The sequence below is a fragment of the Culicoides brevitarsis genome, chromosome 2, assembly GCF_036172545.1.
Source record: "Culicoides brevitarsis isolate CSIRO-B50_1 chromosome 2, AGI_CSIRO_Cbre_v1, whole genome shotgun sequence".
NCBI lineage: Eukaryota > Metazoa > Arthropoda > Insecta > Diptera > Ceratopogonidae > Culicoides > Culicoides brevitarsis.
This window is the reverse complement of record NC_087086.1, coordinates 37,804,393-37,827,264: the sequence shown is the minus strand read 5'-3', so window position 1 is coordinate 37,827,264 and position 22,872 is coordinate 37,804,393. Positions and strand designations below refer to the sequence as shown.

Below are 22,872 nucleotides of genomic sequence, written 5' to 3'. Positions count from 1 at the left end.
CTCACATACCGATTTTTCAAAATTAAGCTAGATCACGGTTCTCCGTCTCAAAATGAAGATTTTAATGTTAGAAACAACTTTTGTTTTGGACTTTTTCTAAATTTTGCGTTTCCGATGTACAGGAGCCATTTAAAGATGTTAGCAAAAAAAATGATGAAAAAAAATTTTTAAAAATTTTTTCAACTTTTTTAGATCACGGTTCTACGTCTCAAAATGAAGGTTTTGATGTTAGAAACAACTTTTGTTTTGGACTTTTTCTAAATTTTGCGTTTTCGATGTACAGGAGCCATTTAAAGATGTTAGCAAAAAAAATTTAAGTCAAAATCCTCTTATTATGAGGGCTCACATACCGATTTTTCAAAATTAAGCTAGATCACGGTTCTCCGTCTCAAAATGAAGGTTTTGATGTTAGAAACAACTTTTGTTTTGGACTTTTTCTAAATTTTGCGTTTTCGATGTACAGGAGCCATTTAAAGATGTTAGCGAAAAAAATTGATGAAAAAAAATTTAAGTCAAAATCCTCTTATTATGAGGGCTCACATACCGATTTTTCAAAATTAAGCTAGATCACGGTTCTCCGTCTCAAAATGAAGATTTTAATGTTAGAAACAACTTTTGTTTTGGACTTTTTCTAAATTTTGCGTTTTCGATGTACAGGAGCCATTTAAAGATGTTAGCAAAAAAAATTTAAGTCAAAATCCTCTTATTATGAGGGCTCACATACCGATTTTTCAAAATTAAGCTAGATCACGGTTCTCCGTCTCAAAATGAAGATTTTAATGTTAGAAACAACTTTTGTTTTGGACTTTTTCTAAATTTTGCGTTTTCGATGTACAGGAGCCATTTAAAGATGTTAGCGAAAAAAATTGATGAAAAAAAATTTAAGTCAAAATCCTCTTATTATGAGGGCTCACATACCGATTTTTCAAAATTAAGCTAGATCACGGTTCTCCGTCTCAAAATGAAGGTTTTGATGTTAGAAACAACTTTTGTTTTGGACTTTTTCTAAATTTTGCGTTTTCGATGTACAGGAGCCATTTAAAGATGTTAGCAAAAAAAATTTAAGTCAAAATCCTCTTATTATGAGGGCTCACATACCGATTTTTCAAAATTAAGCTAGATCACGGTTCTCCGTCTCAAAATGAAGGTTTTAATGTTAGAAACAACTTTTGTTTTGGACTTTTTCTAAATTTTGCGTTTTCGATGTACAGGAGCCATTTAAAGATGTTAGCAAAAAAAATTTAAGTCAAAATCCTCTTATTATGAGGGCTCACATACCGATTTTTCAAAATTAAGCTAGATCACGGTTCTCCGTCTCAAAATGAAGATTTTAATGTTAGAAACAACTTTTGTTTTGGACTTTTTCTAAATTTTGCGTTTTCGATGTACAGGAGCCATTTAAAGATGTTAGCAAAAAAAATTTAAGTCAAAATCCTCTTATTATGAGGGCTCACATACCGATTTTTCAAAATTAAGCTAGATCACGGTTCTCCGTCTCAAAATGAAGGTTTTGATGTTAGAAACAACTTTTGTTTTGGACTTTTTCTAAATTTTGCGTTTTCGATGTACAGGAGCCATTTAAAGATGTTAGCAAAAAAAATTTAAGTCAAAATCCTCTTATTATGAGGGCTCACATACCGATTTTTCAAAATTAAGCTAGATCACGGTTCTCCGTCTCAAAATGAAGATTTTAATGTTAGAAACAACTTTTGTTTTGGACTTTTTCTAAATTTTGCGTTTTCGATGTACAGGAGCCATTTAAAGATGTTAGCAAAAAAAATTTAAGTCAAAATCCTCTTATTATGAGGGCTCACATACCGATTTTTCAAAATTAAGCTAGATCACGGTTCTCCGTCTCAAAATGAAGGTTTTGATGTTAGAAACAACTTTTGTTTTGGACTTTTTCTAAATTTTGCGTTTTCGATGTACAGGAGCCATTTAAAGATGTTAGCAAAAAAAATTTAAGTCAAAATCCTCTTATTATGAGGGCTCACATACCGATTTTTCAAAATTAAGCTAGATCACGGTTCTCCGTCTCAAAATGAAGGTTTTGATGTTAGAAACAACTTTTGTTTTGGACTTTTTCTAAATTTTGCGTTTTCGATGTACAGGAGCCATTTAAAGATGTTAGCAGTCAAAATCCTCTTATTATAAGGGCTCACATACCGATTTTTCAAAATTAAGCTAGATCACGGTTCTCCGTCTCAAAATGAAGATTTTAATGTTAGAAACAACTTTTGTTTTGGACTTTTTCTAAATTTTGCGTTTTCGATGTACAGGAGCCATTTAAAGATGTTAGCAAAAAAAATTTAAGTCAAAATCCTCTTATTATGAGGGCTCACATACCGATTTTTCAAAATTAAGCTAGATCACGGTTCTCCGTCTCAAAATGAAGATTTTAATGTTAGAAACAACTTTTGTTTTGGACTTTTTCTAAATTTTGCGTTTTCGATGTACAGGAGCCATTTAAAGATGTTAGCAAAAAAAATTTAAGTCAAAATCCTCTTATTATGAGGGCTCACATACCGATTTTTCAAAATTAAGCTAGATCACGGTTCTCCGTCTCAAAATGAAGATTTTAATGTTAGAAACAACTTTTGTTTTGGACTTTTTCTAAATTTTGCGTTTTCGATGTACAGGAGCCATTTAAAGATGTTAGCAAAAAAAATTTAAGTCAAAATCCTCTTATTATGAGGGCTCACATACCGATTTTTCAAAATTAAGCTAGATCACGGATCTCCGTCTCAAAATGAAGATTTTAATGTTAGAAACAACTTTTGTTTTGGACTTTTTCTAAATTTTGCGTTTTCGATGTACAGGAGCCATTTAAAGATGTTAGCAAAAAAAATTTAAGTCAAAATCCTCTTATTATGAGGGCTCACATACCGATTTTTCAAAATTAAGCTAGATCACGGTTCTCCGTCTCAAAATGAAGATTTTAATGTTAGAAACAACTTTTGTTTTGGACTTTTTCTAAATTTTGCGTTTTCGATGTACAGGAGCCATTTAAAGATGTTAGCAAAAAAAATTTAAGTCAAAATCCTCTTATTATGAGGGCTCACATACCGATTTTTCAAAATTAAGCTAGATCACGGTTCTCCGTCTCAAAATGAAGATTTTAATGTTAGAAACAACTTTTGTTTTGGACTTTTTCTAAATTTTGCGTTTTCGATGTACAGGAGCCATTTAAAGATGTTAGCAAAAAAAATTTAAGTCAAAATCCTCTTATTATGAGGGCTCACATACCGATTTTTCAAAATTAAGCTAGATCACGGTTCTCCGTCTCAAAATGAAGATTTTAATGTTAGAAACAACTTTTGTTTTGGACTTTTTCTAAATTTTGCGTTTTCGATGTACAGGAGCCATTTAAAGATGTTAGCAAAAAAAATTTAAGTCAAAATCCTCTTATTATGAGGGCTCACATACCGATTTTTCAAAATTAAGCTAGATCACGGTTCTCCGTCTCAAAATGAAGGTTTTGATGTTAGAAACAACTTTTGTTTTGGACTTTTTCTAAATTTTGCGTTTTCGATGTACAGGAGCCATTTAAAGATGTTAGCAAAAAAAATTTAAGTCAAAATCCTCTTATTATGAGGGCTCACATACCGATTTTTCAAAATTAAGCTAGATCACGGTTCTCCGTCTCAAAATGAAGGTTTTGATGTTAGAAACAACTTTTGTTTTGGACTTTTTCTAAATTTTGCGTTTTCGATGTACAGGAGCCATTTAAAGATGTTAGCAAAAAAAATTTAAGTCAAAATCCTCTTATTATGAGGGCTCACATACCGATTTTTCAAAATTAAGCTAGATCACGGTTCTCCGTCTCAAAATGAAGGTTTTGATGTTAGAAACAACTTTTGTTTTGGACTTTTTCTAAATTTTGCGTTTTCGATGTACAGGAGCCATTTAAAGATGTTAGCAAAAAAAATTTAAGTCAAAATCCTCTTATTATGAGGGCTCACATACCGATTTTTCAAAATTAAGCTAGATCACGGTTCTCCGTCTCAAAATGAAGGTTTTGATGTTAGAAACAACTTTTGTTTTGGACTTTTTCTAAATTTTGCGTTTTCGATGTACAGGAGCCATTTAAAGATGTAAACATCCATTTTAAAGACATTTTTTTGAAGGTTCAAAACTGTTGCATTCTAATATGGGATTCTATCATCATCTAATAGATTGAAATATTTTGCTTTAACGTACAGGTTGCTGCACATTTGCAGTGAGTTGAAAGAAAGGAGGCACAATATGTCGAAGTCAATATGGTTGTCAATTTGTTTAAATTTTTATGTTCGGGAAAAGGTGAAAGTTTGGCTTCAGGTAACTGAAAAAAAAAATATAAAAATCAAAGAAATTAATTGAAATTCTCGAATTGGATGAAAAAACTGAAATTTTTTACTTCAGAAGTTTAACCTAAAATTCAAATTTCGCAAGAAAAACAGATTGATATTCTACATCGTCGCGCCATAATCCTCTTACCACATTTCCAAGAAAATAAAACCCGTTACACATGTAAAGATAACGTCATCAGATAACCTTTTTAAATAAACTCTTGTTATTCCTATCAATTTTGCAAAATTTATTCTTACCTTTTTTCCATCGTATATCCATCATCATGTGTAGATTTATCGTATAAAATCCTCCTCCGCCTTCTGCATTACAAAATTCATCGCAGACACATCTTGTCTGGATTTTTTCCTGTTCCGTTTCTTCACCTCATTCGGGTTTTCCTTTTGCACACGCAGACACACATTTCATTATCGACGGAGCATTTTGTATCAAATTTGTAGCATTTTGAGATTTGTGTGCGGAAAATTTATTGGATCAGATACATTGATGAAGGTGAAGTTTAACGAACTCTGTTCACGCGGAACAATTTTGCGGTTTTTGCATGGCTAGCATTTTGATATGAAATGTCGGTTAGTTAAAGAAATTATAGAGAAATATTTATTAGAAGTTAAAACGTCGGTTTTCAAAATTTGAAAATAAAAGTTATAAAAAAAAATTAAATTATAAAAAATAATTATTTAAAAAATTTATTTAAAAAAAAATAAATTAAAAAAAATTATTAAAAAAATTAATTTAAAAAAAAACTAGATAAAAAATAATTAAAATTAAAAAATTAAATTAAAAAAAAATAATTATTAAAAAAAATTAAATTATAAAAAAAAATAATTATTAAAAAAAATTAAATTATAAAAAATATTTATTTAAAAAATTAAATTAAAAAAAAATAAATTAAAAAAAAAAAAAAAAAATAATTTAAAAAAAATTAATTAAAAAAAATTAATTTAAAAAAAAATAATTTAAACGAAGTAAAAAAAATGAAAAATTAAGTCTTAAGATACCGTTACTTTGAATTATTATTTTAATCCTTCTATTTAAACATTTTTTCTTTTTTTATGTCTTTTAGTTTGATTTATTACAACATACTAAATTCCATATTTATTTTTTCCATATGTGAAAAAAAAATCTAAACCCATAAATATGTCAAAGGACAAAAATTCAAATAAATCCTCGTTTGTTTGCTTTTCAGTTTCCATATTTGTTGATTGAGTAACGCTTGACATTTTTCCTCTTTTGTCGATTTTAGTTTTTTTTTATTTTTCTAACAAAAAAATAACCACGGAAATGAATATTTTTGTTACCCGAACTTTTGTTACACAAAAAATTGTAATAACTGACCAAATTTCATGCGAAAAATATTTTTGCCGCGAGAAAATTTTTTCCATCAAAAGTGATGATCAAAAAAATCAACAATGAGGGTTCAGTTACCTCAAAGAACAAAAAAAAAATATCTGCATGATAAGCATCCGAGAGACACTAAATTTGTAAACGGGGTGTGAATGAACATCATTACCCGAAAAAATAATCATTTTCAAGTGTGTTGGAACAAATGTCAAGGAGATGCGTAAACAAAAAAAAAGTGGTTTCGTTATCTTTTAACATCGTCGTCGTCGTTTTCATCACGAGAGATTGGCACGAGCAAAAGAAGGTGAATGAAATGAAACAAAAACATGGAAAAGGAAAATACCGATAATGGATTTTTCTTCCTTTTCGTTTATTTTTTGTTTTTAATTTTTTCATGTTTTGTTGTTTTTCTCCCCTTTTTCGTGAGGGAAAATTATGGAATGGAATGAATTTTGATTTTTAGATAAGAAAAAGAAAGATGAGAAAAGTGACTTTCATTTATTATCGACTGAGAGCTTGACAGATTTTTATCTCAGAAGTAGCTTTAAAGAGCTTTTAAGACTTGTTGTTGATGAAATATTTGCTTCGTATTCAGAAATTATTGAGACTTTTTTCTTACAAAATTTATATATTTTTATTTTAAAAATAAAAAAAAATAAAAAAAAAATCTAAAATAAATTTAAAATTAATTAATTATTAATTTTTATTAATTAAATATTAATAAATTAATTTATTTTATTCATTAAATAATTAAAATTAATAATTATATAATTTTAAATTTATTTTATTATTTTGTAAATTTTGTTAAGAAAGGTGATATTTTCTCAAAAAAACATTTTTGCAATAAAAAATAATAAAATTATTTTATTTCAGAAAATTATAATTAATTAAAAATATTTAATTATTTATTTAATTAATTATTTATTATTAAAATCATTTTAAGTTTAATTTAAAATTTTTATTTTCCGAAATAAAAAAAAAATGCAAAAATTAAATAAAAATAATAATTTTTTTATTTCAGGAAAATATAATTAAAAAAATTAATAAATTTTAAATTATTTAATTAATTATTATTCAATTAATTAATTAATTAAATTTTTGGTCAAAATAATTTTTTTAAATTAACGAATTATTTAAATAATAAAAAAATATTTTAATTAATTATTTAAAATTAATTTTAAGATTTTTTCAATTTTAAAATTATTATTTTCTGAAATAAATAGAATTGCAAAAATTTAATAAAAATAATAATTTTTAAATAGAATTTAAGAAAATTTCATAATTTCATCAAATATTTAGGTAACTAAACATTTTTACCTGTTCTCCGTATTAACTTCAGGATTTCTTGTCACCGTAACAAATAAAATTCAAATGAGGAGTACAAAATTGTGTAAAAATAACCGTTTTGGCGGCATTTTAATGCATTTCCTTAAAAAAATAGCTTTTTTGTGTTTGTCCATCCGTTTTTCATTATTAATTTTTCCTCAAAATTACCTTTTTAAACAATTTTTTAACATTTTCTGAAATTTTCTTCGACTCAAATAATATTTTTTCAATTTCAACACAAAATGCGCTCACATTTCAACTCCTTCTCCTCACGACAGGTCTCTTTCATGTTTAGATGCTTCTTTTGTTTTGATGCTGTGGAAGCAAAAAAGTATTAAAAACAGCATTTTAGTCAATAAATCAGGAGAAATTAATCAAAAAATCTTCCAAAATGGATCAAAACGACGCCGTTTTAGTGTGTGCCGCAACAATTGAATGGCTAAATCCACAAGCAATCGTCATACGGAAGGTAAACCTGAAATTAGCTAGTCTCAGATTGATTCGGAACGACATCCGACAATTGTACATCGAAATAACTGCGGATAAAACTGCTGCGATTAAGTTAAATTTGCGCGGAATCAATGTTCACAAGAAATACATGACGGAAGGCAAGGCAAGCATCAAATTTGTGCAAGATAATTGTACTTTGTATCTCTCGAATGCTCCTCCGGGAGTACTTGTGGTCTTTTTGAAGACACTTTTTATCAAGGTAAGTTCTGAATTTCTTCAATTTCATCAATTTTTCATTAATTTTTGTAATTTTTTCACAGATGACGGCTGATAAAGAGAAAAATGTCACAGAAAAAGACGTTCAAAAGAAACTTCGAGCTCATTTTCTGTCAGAAAAACCATCCGCCTTTGAAGATATCAGTCCCGTAACGAGCAGCGAACTCATGAGAGCGAAAAAACTCGCCTTATCTCAATCAACGTTGACAACTCCGAGTCCTCCGCAAGCGAAAAAACGTCGAATGGGCGACAACAAAGACCTCAAAGGACCTCCGCCGAAGAAACTTTACTCGTCCGATGCGAAATCTTCGACTTCGTCTCCGGTTCGTGTCGTCGAAAAGCTCAGCGAAGAACAAGAAGAAGTCCTACAAGCTTGTTTACGCGGGAAAAATGTATTTTTCACGGGATCCGCTGGCACGGGAAAAAGTTTCTTATTACGAAAAATTATCGCAACCTTCCCTCCTGATGGAACAATGGCAACAGCATCTACGGGAGTTGCTGCTTGTTTGATCGGAGGCACCACTTTACACTCTTTCGCGGGAATCGGAAGCGGCGAAGGCAGTTTACAGCGTTGTTATGACTTGGCTTCGCGCGGCTCGGCAGCAACGGTTTGGCGAAAAACCAAAAGATTGATAATCGACGAAATTTCCATGGTCGATGGGGAGTATTTCGAGAAAATTGAGGCTGTGGCACGATACATTCGGAAAAATGACAAACCCTTTGGCGGAATTCAGCTTATTTTGTGCGGAGATTTCTTACAATTGCCGCCAGTTGTGAAGCAAACCGCTTCGCAAGGTAGCGGCTCGAACCTGAAGCGGTTTTGTTTCCAATCAAAAGCGTGGGAAACTTGCATGGATGTCAGTTTCGAGTTGAAACAAGTGCATCGTCAAAAGGATTCTGAATTTGTACGGATTTTAAATAGCATCCGGATTGGTAGAGTAACTCCTGAAATCACAAAACGGCTTATCGAGACAGGAAGACAAAAAGTTGAAACCGATGGGATTTTGGCGACTCAACTTTGCTCGCATACAAACGACGCCGACTTGATCAATCAAAGCAAACTGAACAATCTTGAGGCGACTGAGAAGATCTTCAATGCTCAAGATAGCGATCAGTCTTATACGAAACAATTAGATCAACAAGTCCCAGCTCCCGGCAAACTTGTGTTGAAAATTGGAGCTCAAGTGATGCTTTTAAAAAACATCAATGTCTCCGAAGGACTTGTCAATGGAGCTCGAGGGGTAGTTGTCAAATACACTGATGGCCTTCCTTTGGTAAAGTTCAAGAACAACCGCGAATATCTCGCAAAAGCAGAAAAATGGACAATGAAGACAGCTTCAGGGATGCTAATTGCTCGGAAAGCAAGTCCCATTGAAACTGGCTTGGGCTTTTTCCATTCACAAATCTCAAGGCTTGACTTTAGATTGCGTCGAAATGTCTCTCTCGAAGGTCTTTGAAGCAGGACAAGCTTATGTTGCCTTGTCACGAGCTCAAAGCTTAGATTCTCTTCGAGTTCTTGACTTTGATTCAAAACAAGTTTGGGCAAACCCCGATGTTCTAAAGTATTATCAGCAATTCCGACGACAACTTTACAACATAACGTACATCCCACTTGGCAATAAGGAGAATGCGAAAAGTAACTCTGGCAATAAACAAGGGATGAAACGTGCAATGTCGGGTACGAAGCTCACGAAAAGCTTGATGAGTAAACCGCTTGTCACTATTTCATAAAATGATGAGTCACAGACTGAATATTTAGTTCTAAAACTTAAATGGATGATGATTACCTCTAGATTTAAAATGACTTATTTATGGATTTTCACAAGACTCTCAATAAATTTACATTTTTTCCTCTTAAACATTGTAACGACACATTTAGCCACAAGCGAAAAATGTTTAATGGTGTCACTTACACACTTTTTCCATGTAAGGCCGTTGCAATTTTTTTTTTTAATTTTTGTCTCATGCCCCATTTCAAATGTCAAATGGGGTAAAATAAAAAAAAATTGATAATTTCATCAAAATTTACCTTTTCTGACTTTTTTAAAATTTTTAAAGAAATTTTCAAAATTTTTTAAAAATATCTTAATTTTTCAAGAATTTTTGTATTGAAAAACGAAATTTATCATGAATTTTCTTCTCTAAAAATATTTAGAACAAAATTATTTTTAAAAATTTTTTGACAATTATTTTTATGAAATTTTTTGATTTAAATTTCAACTTAAAATTTTTTAAGATCAATTTTAAAATTTTATTTTAAAAATTAAAAATTATTTAAATTTTGTCAATTTCTATGAAAACTTTTTTTTTATTTTTTCAAAAAATTTCTTTTGAGAAAAAAAAATTGTAAAAAATTTGGAACGACCTAAATGAGGAAAAAATCCAAGCGGAAACACTTTGAAATGAATTTGCCTGCCAATAAAAATCATTCAATTAGAAAGTTTACTGATGTGAAAGTTGATACCGGATCGCTTCTGTCTCGTGTTTTCACAAGAAAAATGTGGTAAGTTTTAAAAATTCCCACTTTTCACATGAAAAAACCCTTGAAATGTTAAAGCCTTTTTGTCTACAGACAAAAAACCGCATGTAATGTAAAATCAAGAAAAGTTGCGGTTTTTCCGGTTCGTTCGATGTATCGGAAAATATTTCACCTTGAGTCTCGTCTCCATTATTCGAGATTAAATTAAAAAGTTTTTCCGCAAAAGTGTCACGTTGTCAAGTCTCATTTTATTAAATATATTTCTCAAGACTAAATAGAACTCTTAACATGCTAAAAACATGTTTTTACGAGTATTTTCCCTGACTATATGTATGATAATTTGTAACCTCCGGCATGCATTTTCCTCTCCCTTCCATCCGTATTACATTAATTTTCAGCTGTATCATAAAATGAACGCAGGAAGAAACTTAAAATGTGTAAACAAAATAATAATTTTCTTCATTGTTTATCAGGAAATGAGCATTACTCCGTCATAAAATGATGTTTAGTACACTTTACTGAAAAGGGAGATTCTCGTGCATAGATAAAGCACAGAAGAACATGCTTTGACAGAAGAAAATAAAGAATTATTATGGAAAGACGAAAACATAAATTCATCAAATTCTCATTAACGTTGCATAAAATACTGTTGCAAGTATGAGATAAAAATGTTTCTCTCCCTTTTGATGAGGTACTTATACTGAAATTTGCAACGAACTTATCAACGATTTGTTTAGAAAATTTTAACCAAAGCTAAATTTTGTTTTGTTTAAGAATTAAGCTCAAAAGTTCTTGATTAAAAATGAAAAATTAGAGCCCTCTGACAAATTTTTATCCATTTGGAGCAAAATTTGACAAAAATTGCTTTGACACAGTTTTTGACACAGAATTTGAACTTTTTTGCTCTTGATTTAGTTTTCAAAACAAAACTATGTCAAAGAAAATTTTTTTTTTCAGTTTCAATTTTTTGGCAGTTTTGAGTTGAAAAATGATTAAAAATGATAAATTAGAGCCCTCTGACAAATTTTTATCCATTTGGAGCAAGATTTGACAAAAATTGCAGTTTTTGACACAGTTTTTGACATAGTTTTTCTCTTGATTTAGTTTTCAAAACAAAACTGTGTCAAAGAAAAAAATTTTTTTCAGTTTCAATTTTTTGGCAGTTTTGAGTTGAAAAATGATTAAAAATGATAAATTAGAGCACTCTGACAAATTTTTATCCATTTGGAGCAAGATTTGACAAAATTTGCTTTGACACAGTTTTTGACACAGTTTTTTTTTTTCTCTTGATTTAGTTTTCAAAACAAAACTGTGTCAAAGAAAAAATTTTTTTTCAGTTTCAATTTTTTGGCAGTTTTGAGTTATAAAATGATTAAAAATGATAAATTAGAGCCCTCTGACAAATTTTTATCCATTTGGAGCAAGATTTGACAAAAATTGCTTTGACACAGTTTTTGACACAGTTTTTGACATAGTTTTTGCTCTTGATTTAGTTTTCAAAACAAAACTATGTCAAAGAAAAAAATTTTTTTTCAGTTTCAATTTTTTGGCAGTTTTGAGTTAAAAATGATTAAAAATGATAAATTAGAGCCCTCTGACAAATTTTTATCCATTTGGAGCAAGATTTGACAAAAATTGCTTTGACACAGTTTTTGACACAGTTTTTTTGCTCTTGATTTAGTTTTCAAAACAAAACTATGTCAAAGAAAATTTTTCAGTTTCAATTTTTTGGCAGTTTTGAGTTATAAAATGATTAAAAATGATAAATTAGAGCCCTCTGACAAATTTTTATCCATTTGGAGCAAGATTTGACAAAAATGGCTTTGACACAGTTTTTGATTTAGTTTTGCTCTTGCTCAGTATTTAAATCTAATTTTCAATGTTAAAGCTTATTTTAGTAATCCATGAAACCTTTTGCCTTTGCTTGCTTTCTAATTTGAAGTTCGTAAGATGGGACATCTTCGGTTTAAAAATTATCTCAAATTTATGATGCATCCGTTTAATTATAAAAAGACATACTCATCAGGTTAAGAAACCAATGTCTGTGTTCATATTCTTCCATTAGTTTCTAAATTCTTGCTGAGATTTTGAAGCCATTCTCTGTATTAAAAGGTTTGATACTCATGAAACTTGTTAAGCCGAAGCTCTTAACCAATCGAAGATAATTTCCCTTTAGATAATAATACAACTTTTTTTTTTGTGTTTACAATTCCTTCTTGTAAATCATGTAACAGATCGGTTTTTGGCTTGATAATTTTGAGGATGTATGACAGCTTCTAAAGATTACGTTGAGTCTTAGTGAGTATTTGCCTCTGAATTATTTAATCGTTATAATACAGTTTTTTTAAAATGTTCGATACTGAAAAATAAAAAAAATTAAAACTTAACAAATAATTAAAAAAAAATTTGAAAATCATCAAAAACATCAATAAACTTGTAAAAAAAACTTTTAAAGAAAAAATAAAATTACCTCTAAGTTCGTTGAAAACATCAGTCCCGTCACTTCATTACACGCAATTAAAGTGTTTAAAGTGTAATTTGTCTTGTCTTGTTGGTTGTCCTCCTCACTTTTCTCGTCAAGCTGAAAAGAAAAAAAACCGAAACTTTTCCCTGTTGTTGCCATTTTACCCATCGTCTTGCCTGTCAAACTAATTGTTGTACATAAATACGTCAAGTTTGTTTGGTGCTTCGTCGGTTTACGCTCTTCTTCCTTGTACTTTACGGAGATTTCGCCCTCTGGTAATTTAATGGTAGTTGCATAAGATGAGATACAGATGTGACATCGCATTAGATGAACTCGTCGGCGAAATAAAGTTGGAGATAATTATGTTACACAATCTTCTTGACATATTTACTTCCGGAACATTTTTGTTTGTAAATTCCGTTTTAAACTCGGCATCAAAGAAAAAGTTCATTTATCTCTCTTTCCCGCAAAAAGCCATAAATACAGACGAGATACGGACCAATTTAGTTTCAGGGACCACCAAACTTGTGTAAAATTTATTTCTACAAGTTTTTTTTTATTCGTTCCATTGCAGATTTCGTACTTGCTTTGATATGTAAATTTTTTTCTCAGCAGGAAAAATTTTTTCATAGAAACTTTATTACACAAAACTGTTTAAAACAGTCATTAAAAATTTGCTTTGACTCTGGGTGCGAGTGAAAAGTTTACCTGAAACTTGCAGCGACGTTGATGGTAAAGATTTTAAATGATGATTACTATCATGATTCGTATGACGGCGCGCAAGAGGAGGGAAATGGAGTGAACTGGAGCATATTGAATCGTTTTGTGTGCGGCAGGCAGCAATTGCATTTATAAATGTTAGTTTTAGTTTTGTTAGGCAGAGAGAAAAGTTGACGAGTATCCGCTGCCTATATGAAAATTTTGTTGAAACGTTAAGGCGTCATCCATTAATGGCGTCGGCAGTTTAGGGGGGGGGGGGGGGGGGATTCACGACGGATTCCGATGAGGGGGGTAAACAGTAATGTACGACGTCGTAAAAATATGCCATATTCACGGTTTAAAAATTTTTCGTTTTGAATTATTTAAAATAATTTTTGAAGTATTTCAGACTTTTTTTCAATTGAGTTTTTTTTTCAAATTTTTCACGAGCTTTCATTGAAATTTGAACTGATACTAAAAATTTCCTTTCAGTGAGGGGGGGGGGGGGTCATGTTAAAAAAAACACGTCGTAAATTAGGGGGGGCTGTTGGATTTCGACGGTTTACGATTATAGGGGGGTCAAAAAATGCCCTTTTTTTGCCGACGCCATTAATGGATGACGCCTTGACAGGAACATCCTAATAAGATATTCAAAATGTTGAAAATTGAACGCAAAATTTATGCATAAAAGATAAGAATTCGCGATTTAAATGGCACAAAATGCAACGAAAGTTAATTTTCAGTTTTAACGACTTTCTCGTTAAAATTATACAAAATTTCCAAGAATTTTCTTTTACGACGCCGTAATGAATTTATGATAGTTCTTCTTTAAAAGTTTCCTGTAAAAGTCGATTTTTCGTCTTTATTCGAAACGAACCCCCGTGGCTTCTCTACTTCCGCTAATAAAACCTCTTATGACATTTTTTTTCATTTTCAGAAAAAAAAAACTCACACAGAGGTCACATAAATTTTTAAGATGTACGACTTTGTGCTGCAGTGACAGCATCAGCCTTCCGATACAGACTAAAAAAAAATTAATAATAAAGAAAAAATATTTTTATTGAGCAAGGCGAAAAATTACTTCGTAACACGTACGATTCGAATTATTTTTATACTTCCGGACGACGATGTCCTTTTCAGGCGAAACCATGGTTGGTTGTACAAAAAAAACAACAATATTTTTAACACGAATTTCAAGTGGTCTCGTTTTTTACTCGATTCAGTGAAAAAATATAAAAAAATGCAATCAAATAGAGTGAGCTTGGTTTTTGTTTGCGTTTTTTCATGGAATTCAACGTTTTGTCAAGTGGTTGCTTTCTTTTTTTTTCAGTGATTGTTAAATTGATGGCGAGACAGTTTTGAGTGTTTTGAAGGTTTTTTGTCAATGATTAAATTATTTTTGTTACTTTTTATCGGCAGACAGAAATAAAAATGTTTGGGATTGATTTTTGATAGAAATCGATTTTTTCATGGAGAAAAAAAGTGAAATGTTGATTAATTGAATAACAATTGAATAATATAAAGCAAGAAATAGAAGAAATTTTATAAAAAATAATTTAATCAATTTTAAAAAAAAATTCTTGCTATGAAAAATTAATTTTTTTTTAATAAATATTCATAAAAGTACCTAACAAAAATTAAAAAAAAAATTTAAAATGTGCATTGGGTTGAAAATTTTAAATATGCAAAAAAAAATTAAAAATTAAAATTTTGAAAAAAAAAATAAAAAAATGTGCATTGGGTTGAAAATTTATAAATGTACATTGCAAAAATGTGAAGAAAAAAAAAAAAATTTTAAAAATAAAAATGTACATTGGGGTAAAATAAAAAAAAAATGTGCATTGGGTTGAAAATTTAAAATATGCAAAAAAAAATTCAAAATGTGCATTGGGACAAAAATGAAAAAAAAATGTGCATTGGGTTGAAAATTTTAAATATGCAAAAAAAAAATTAAAAATGTACATTGGGGCAAAAATGAAAAAAAATGTGCATTGGGTTGAAAATTTTAAATATGCAAAAAAAAAAAAATCAAAAATGTACATTGGGGCAAAAATGAAAAAAAAATGTGCATTGGGTTGAAAATTTTAAAATATGAAAAAAAAAAAAAAAAAAAAAAAAATAAAAATGTACATTGGGGCAAAAATGAAAAAAAAAATGTGCATTGGGTTGAAAATTTAAAATATGCAAAAAAAAATTGTAAAATGTACATTGGGTCAAAAAAAAAAAAATTAAAATATGTAAAAAAAAAAAATTTAAAAAAAATGTGCATTGGGTTGAAAATTTTAAATATGCAAAAAAAAAATTAAAAATGTTTATTGGGACAAAAATGAAAAACTGTGCAATAAGTTTAATTTAAAATGTAAACTGGGCATATTTTTAATTATTTTAGTTTTTTGACCCAATGCACATGGGCAATTTTAAAATTTTTTACCCAATGCACATTTTTTTTAAAATTTTTTTAAATTTTTTAAAAAATATTTTTTTTTTCATATTTCAGCTACATAAAATTTTCACATCCAAAAAAACCCAAATCCCATGAAAAGACAAACAAAATTCCGTTCATCTGGTCGTTGCTTGATTAACCGTTTGCCCGACGTGTGTAAATAAATATTGTCGTGTAAACAACATCCTTGCTATATTTACTCAAACAAATTGTCTGCAAAATTGTTTGCGAGATGTGAACGGATGGTCATTGCATCGAACGTTTCGCCCTTAATTGCTTGAAATATTCAGAGTGATTGAACGAATGGAGTGATTACGCTACTTACTTTGCGACAAAACCACATTCGCCCTATTTACGTCAAAATTCCTCTCGTCTTCGCTTTATTTTGCTATCTGCATTACACGCATGCATTAACTTCAACAATGCAAAACACAAAAAATAAAAAATTAAGCCATCCAAGTGTGTGCAGGAATTTTCTTCTCGTTCTCTCGTACGAGAGAGTTGCAAGTAACGCTTTTCCTGCATATTTCATGAGAAATAGTCGAGATATCGCACATCACGTATTCCGAACATAAACTATACTTTTAGCTACTTTTGTTATGATTTTGTCACATTTCGCAAAATATGAGGAAAATTGAATAAAATTTCCTTAAATTTGAGAAAATTCGTCAAATTTGAGCAACAAGAAAAAAATTTGATTGGAAATAATTTTTTTTAAACGAAATTTTACGCAGATTTTTTTTTATGTTCAATAAACGAAAAAAATCTCGTAAAAAAGGTGCGACATAAAAGACTTTACGATGATTTTTATCGTAAACCTCATTTATTGCAACCATCTTGCTGATGCAGCGAGCAACAAAATTTTATTCAAATCCGGAAAAAAGTGTATCGTCACTTTGTTGGTTCATATTGGAAAAGTAGATAAAGATCCAATGAATTGTTGATTTAATGCATAAAATAATCATAACTTGATGAAGTTGAGATTCTGAGGTAGCAAAATATATGAACTAGATGATTTTCCTGTTTTTCCAAAGTCGTTATCATATTGGGTTTCTCATTCTCGCCTCGTGCTAAAAATGGCATATGTTCTATTTTACATGAATTATTCATCGAAAAGTCTCTTTTATGGAACGAAAAATAAATAATTGACAATCTGGATGAACGGAAGGCGCTGAATTGAGTGACATGAAGTTTAAAGTAGATACAATGGAGAGGAAAAATGGGTTTTTAACTGTTTAAGGGGATTTTATAGAGGCTTTGATTTTCTGTTAAGTTAAAAAATATTTGTTGCGATTTTTCATTGATTCTACAGGTAAGTAAAATTTCACAAAATAATAAATTTAATATTTTTTTGAATTGAAAAAAAAAAATTTTTTTTATTAATTTTTTTTATTTATTTTTTTAAATAACTTTAATATTTTTTTAAATTTTAATTTAAATTTTTTTGAAATTTTAAAATTTTATGTAATATTTTTTTTATTTTTATAAAATTTTTTTTCAAAAATTTTTTTTAAAAATTTTTATTTTATTTATTTTTTTTTTAAATTAAATTTTTGTTAAATTATCAAATAAAAAAATTTAAAAAAAAATTATTTATTTAATTAATTAATTATTTTTTTCCGATTTTTATTTTTGTTCCTCAGAACTTATAAAATTAAAAAAATATTTTATTTAATTATTTTTTTATTTAATTTATTTTTTTATTGAATTTAATTTTTTTGTGCTTGTTTAATTTAATTTAATTATTTTTTTATTTAATTTTTTTAAATTTTTATTTTAATTTTATTTTATTTTTTATTTTAATTATTTTTTTTAATTAAATTTTTCAAAAAGTTAAAATTTTTTACAATTAAGCTCGATTTTTTTATTTATTTTAATTTTTTTCTTAAATTATTCGTTTTAATTTTATTTTTTTATTTTTATTAATTTATTTTTTTATTTTTTTTTTTTATTTTTTTTTTTTTTTAATTTATTTATTTATTTTATTTAATTTTTATTTTTTTGATATTTTTTTAAAATTTTATTTTTTAATTCAAATTTTATTTTCTTTTAAAAATTATTTTACTTTTTATTAAATTTTAGTTATTTATTTTTTTATTTTTAGTTATTTATTTAATTAAATAATTTTTATTTAATTTATTTTTTGTTGAATTTAAAACTTTTAACACGTGAAATTAATTTATAATAATTTTCAGATTTTTTTTTCGATTTATTTTTGAAAATTCAGAAAAATTAATCGAGACTAATTTTGAAACCAAACCACGTTCATTTAATACCCTCGTAAATAATTCCTCCGTACAAATTAATTATTTCTTCCCTTAAAACATATTTCATTATCGCAGATTTTTCCTTTCATTTTCACTTCCTTCGTTGTCGTCACTTTTTTTTCGCTTTCACGCATCGACCGTGTCACGAACCCATGTAACATAATAAATGTCGGTAATAAAAACATAAATGGTTACGATATCAATCATTTTTATTAATCGATTTCTGATTCCTTTCCTTTTCATCTCCTTGCCGGTTTTTTTTCTCGTCTGCGTCGCAATAATTGAGTTAATCTCTTAGGACATTGATGTGAAATGTAGGTTACTTTTTTCCCTCTCTTCAAAAAAAAAAAAAAAATAAATAAAAAGGAGGATAATCCGTCATTTTTAATACAAAACAGAAAAATATCCTTCCAATTAAACTTTTTTCCCATCATCCTTTTTTAATCCGTTTAAATGAGGTCCGTACAACGGAAAAAGGCACTCGAGAGAGCAATTTGAGGACTTTCAATTCGACACTTGGGAGATGTAAATTTCTCTGCCAAATTTAAACGACATCACGTCATTTAACATAATTTGCCATAAAATGCGGATTTTAATTGTGACGGGCAAAAACATGCGGGTAAAAAGGTCAAGAAATTACGGATTTAAAGTTTTAACGTGATGCAAATCAAGTTAAATTTTTTATCGTCGTCGTCGTTTTCATTTAAATTTTATTTTAAGCTTTTAGCTTATGAGAAATTTTAAAACTAAGTCGCATTTAAAAAAAAATCTTGTTGATATTTTGAATTATTATTTATTTATTACTTTTTTTTATTTATTTTTAATTTTTTTTTTATTTATTTTTAATTTTTTTTTTAATTTATTTTTTTATTTAAGTACTTTTTTTAATACTCATAAAAATTTATTTCTTTATTTTTTTAATTCATAAATAATTTAAAGAAAAATATGATTTTAAAAAAATATTAAATTTTGACATAATTTTAATTATTTTTTTTTTAAAAAAAAAATTAAAAATTTTTTTAATTTTTAATTAATAAATTTTTTTTTTTGTTTTTTTTGAATAAAAAAATAAAAATTTAATTTAAAAAAAAATATTGAAATATTTAATTTTTTACATTTTTAAAAATTTAAAAAAAAAATGGGTTTTTTAATTTTTAAATAAAATAAATTAAATAATAATTTTTGAGTAAATTAAAAAAATATTATTTAACAACAAAAAAAAAATAAATAAAATCAAAATAAAATAAAAAAATAAGACCTTTATAAATTAAATTAATTACGAAATTAAAATTTTAATAATTTTTTTTTAAATAAATAATTTTTTAATTTTGTTTTATTACCAATTTTTTTTTAAAAAAAAAAAAAATTATATTTAAAAAAAAAAAAAAATTTAAAAGAAAACATCAAGACCTTTTTAATAAAAAAATAAAAAAAATTACGAAATTAAAATTTTTTTAATTTTTAAAATAATTTTTAACTTTTTTTTATTTTTTAAAATTTAAAAAAAATGTTCAAGGTCATTTGAATGACATTTATGAATTTCATTAGTTTAACTCCATAAAATTTCTTATTTAAAAACAAAGTTCATTACAAATAACATTAAATAACTAAAAAACCACAAGAATCCTAAAAATGTGATAAAAAAATCTGAAAACGGAAGAAAAAAAAATAGAACGAAGAAAAATCAAGAAGACATTCTTCACTTGTTATTTCAAGAGAGTTGTTACATAAATCATATTAAAGTTTTATATTATCTTATTATAAATGAATGAATGACGGTTAAGTTATTCCATCGCAACCCTTTTCCTTTTCTCCTCTTTTTTTGCCTACATTTTCCTTCTTAGCACCACTCACGTACATTCAACGCATTTTTTGCTACTTTTTTGCATCATCTGCCTTTTCAAGCAAATTTCCACTTCCAATTATTATCATCATCATGAAACTCGGAGTAGACGGAGAAGAGGAAGATGAACATCATAGAGAGAGAAGTAGGTTAAATTGTCAGATCGTTAAAAATTCATAAATTGTTGCTGCTGATGCAGTAATTTTTTTCTTCTAAGCCTTTTTGCAGGAAATTTCCCGTCCTTCGCAACGAAGAGATTTTTTTTTGTAGAACACGCAACTACCTTCGGAGAGATATAACAATATTAAATCACAGAGAGAAAAATTGTTGTTTATGAAAATTCTTGATCTGTTTGATTCAACACACATTTTTCCTCGTAACATCGTCGACGTCGTCGTTAACAAAAGGGAAATTCCTCTTGTTGCTACAAAAGAAAAAGGAGAAAACTTCTTTATTTATTATTTACACAATTTCTTTTCATTCTTGCCATTTCTTCGCTTCTGCTACGGCTTCGTATTGTGCTGCAAAAAATTGTTTATCAAATACCGTAAGTAAATAAATAATGAAAAGTATGTGATGATAACAAGACGCATTGAAGGAAAAGTGGTTTATGTTCCATCATCGTTTCTACAATTGGCAATTTGTTGAAATGGAGTTGAAAAAAATTGAAATTTTTCGTTTAAAACACGATTTTACTCATTTTTTGAGTTAAACCACGTGACCCATGAAACTTACTATATAACATATTGCAATGGATTTTTTGAATTTTAAGCCCAATGCATATTTTGGTTTATTGACCTAATGCAAATTATGAATTTTGAGCCCAATTAGCATTTTAAAATTTTGCTTTATTTAGAATTTTGATAATTTTAAACCACGTGACCTTCAAATTTTAATAATTTTTAATTTCCAATAATTTGAATGAAATTTTTTTACTTTATGAGTATTTTAGATATAAAATTTTCAAATTTTTATTTTTAACCCAATACACATTCTGAATTTTCTAATAAAAACAACTTTCAAAAATTTCAAACCACGTGACCATTAAATTAAGAAAATGTCATAACTCAACTTTCTTTTTAAATTTTTGGTTCAGGTTTCTTTTAATAATTTTATCCCAATGCACATTTCAAGTTTTCAACCCAATGAGCATTTTATAATTTCCCCTTAAAAAGTATTTTAGTAATTTCAAACCACGTGACTTCGAGTGACGTAAATCCTCTCGAAATTCAAATTTTTTCTCCAAAATGTATTAAACAAAAAAGTAACACACTTCATCAACTCAATTTATGGGATGTAAAAAAAATTCTTGTCTCTCAGGTGTGTTTTCAAAATGTTACGAAATAACAACAAAAGAGACAGCGTGTCTCACACTTTTGCGGTTTCATTGCCACCCGGTTTTAAAGTATTTTCCCCACATTTTGTCGGTTTTCGTTCTTCCTTCGCCATAAAAGTTAATTTTATCAATGCCTTGTACGTCTTTTGTTCATGCAAAATGGCAAAAATTGATATTCACCCTCCTCGTCTGATACTTTGGGTATATATTTGCTCATCAGTTGTTTTTAAACATACGCTGCGCATTCGGTGCGGTTACATGGCATTACCCTTCGCTGTCTGTCACATAATTAGACGAGATTGTGTTAAAATTTGACTAAAGGTGAAAATCAAAAAGTGAATGGAGCCAATTTTGTATTTAGTTTACACGGCGAATTGAAAGTGAGGGAACTTTAATAATAAAATTTTTCTGAAATTCATAAAAAAATGTTAAAAATTAAAAATAATAAAAAAAATTAAAAAAAAAAAATAAATAAAAAATTAAATTTTTAACAATATTTTCAAAAAATTATAAAATAATAATGAAAATTTTATTTAAAAATAATTAAAAATTTTTTAATAATAAATAAAACTAATTTTAAGAATAAATTAAATAAAACAAAATATTAAAAATTTTAAATAAGAATATTAAACTATATAAAATATTTAAAAAAAAATTTTTTTTCAAGAAATGATCTCAAAATTAAATTTTAAAAAAATATAAAAAATTAAGTAAACAAAAATTTAAAATAAATTTCAATAAAAAATTTAATAAAAAATATAAAAATTTATAAATAAATTTAAAAAATTATTAATTTTTTTAATTATTACTAATTTATTAAAAATTATTTATTTATTCAAAATTATAAATTTAAAAATTAAATTTTTTAAAAACAATTTTTTAATAAGTTTTAGAAAAAAAAATTTAATTAATAAAAAAAAAATATTAAAATAATTTTAATTTAAAAAAAATTATATGAAAAAAATCAAATCAAAAAAATATTTTTTTAATATTTTAAAGTTTAAAAATTAAAATTAAATAAATTAAAAAAAAAATTTGAAAATTTTTAATTTTTATTAAATTTTTTTTCACAACCTTTTCTTTAAATATTTGAATTAAAACAAAACTTCAACTCACCTGTCGCCCATGGGGTTCTTCAAATAACCAATTGACATTGAATGAAGCGCACAAAAACATTTTGATTAGGGGAAGATATAATTTAATGAATCGGAAAATTAACCCCTAAAGCTCCATATTTGTTGCCTTTTAGTCGAAAGTATTTTAATAGTTTTCTCAAATTTAATTAAATTACACTTTTGTTCCTTTTTAAATGAGAAAAATTTCAACAACTCACCTTTGTGTTAAATAAACTGACTTAATTAAGCCTTCTCTTTCGACATTTTTGACAATGAACCGTGCCAAAAAAAAATCCATTTACAGTTCCTTGTACTTTATTATTAATTTTAAATATGCAATTTATTTTACTCTCATTATTTAATTTTTTTTTTATTTCATTTAATTAATATCAATATTTAACTTTTTTTTGCAACATGTCATTTATATTGTATAATATTTATAATTTAATTGAATTTTCATTATTATTTACCTCTTTTTTATCTCTT

At 27.4% G+C, this 22,872-nt stretch overlaps 1 protein-coding gene across 1 annotated transcript; it reads left to right on the top strand.

Moving 5' to 3' along the window:
* The first annotated feature begins 7,340 nt into the window (after positions 1–7,340).
* LOC134830264 (ATP-dependent DNA helicase PIF1) lies at positions 7,341–9,599 on the top strand. The gene is given in 3 exon segments (XM_063843685.1): positions 7,341–7,723; positions 7,785–9,098; positions 9,100–9,599. Coding segments are annotated over 3 exon segments (2,004 nt in total). The 5' UTR covers positions 7,341–7,405; the 3' UTR covers positions 9,472–9,599.
* The last annotated feature ends 13,273 nt before the right edge of the window (positions 9,600–22,872 follow it).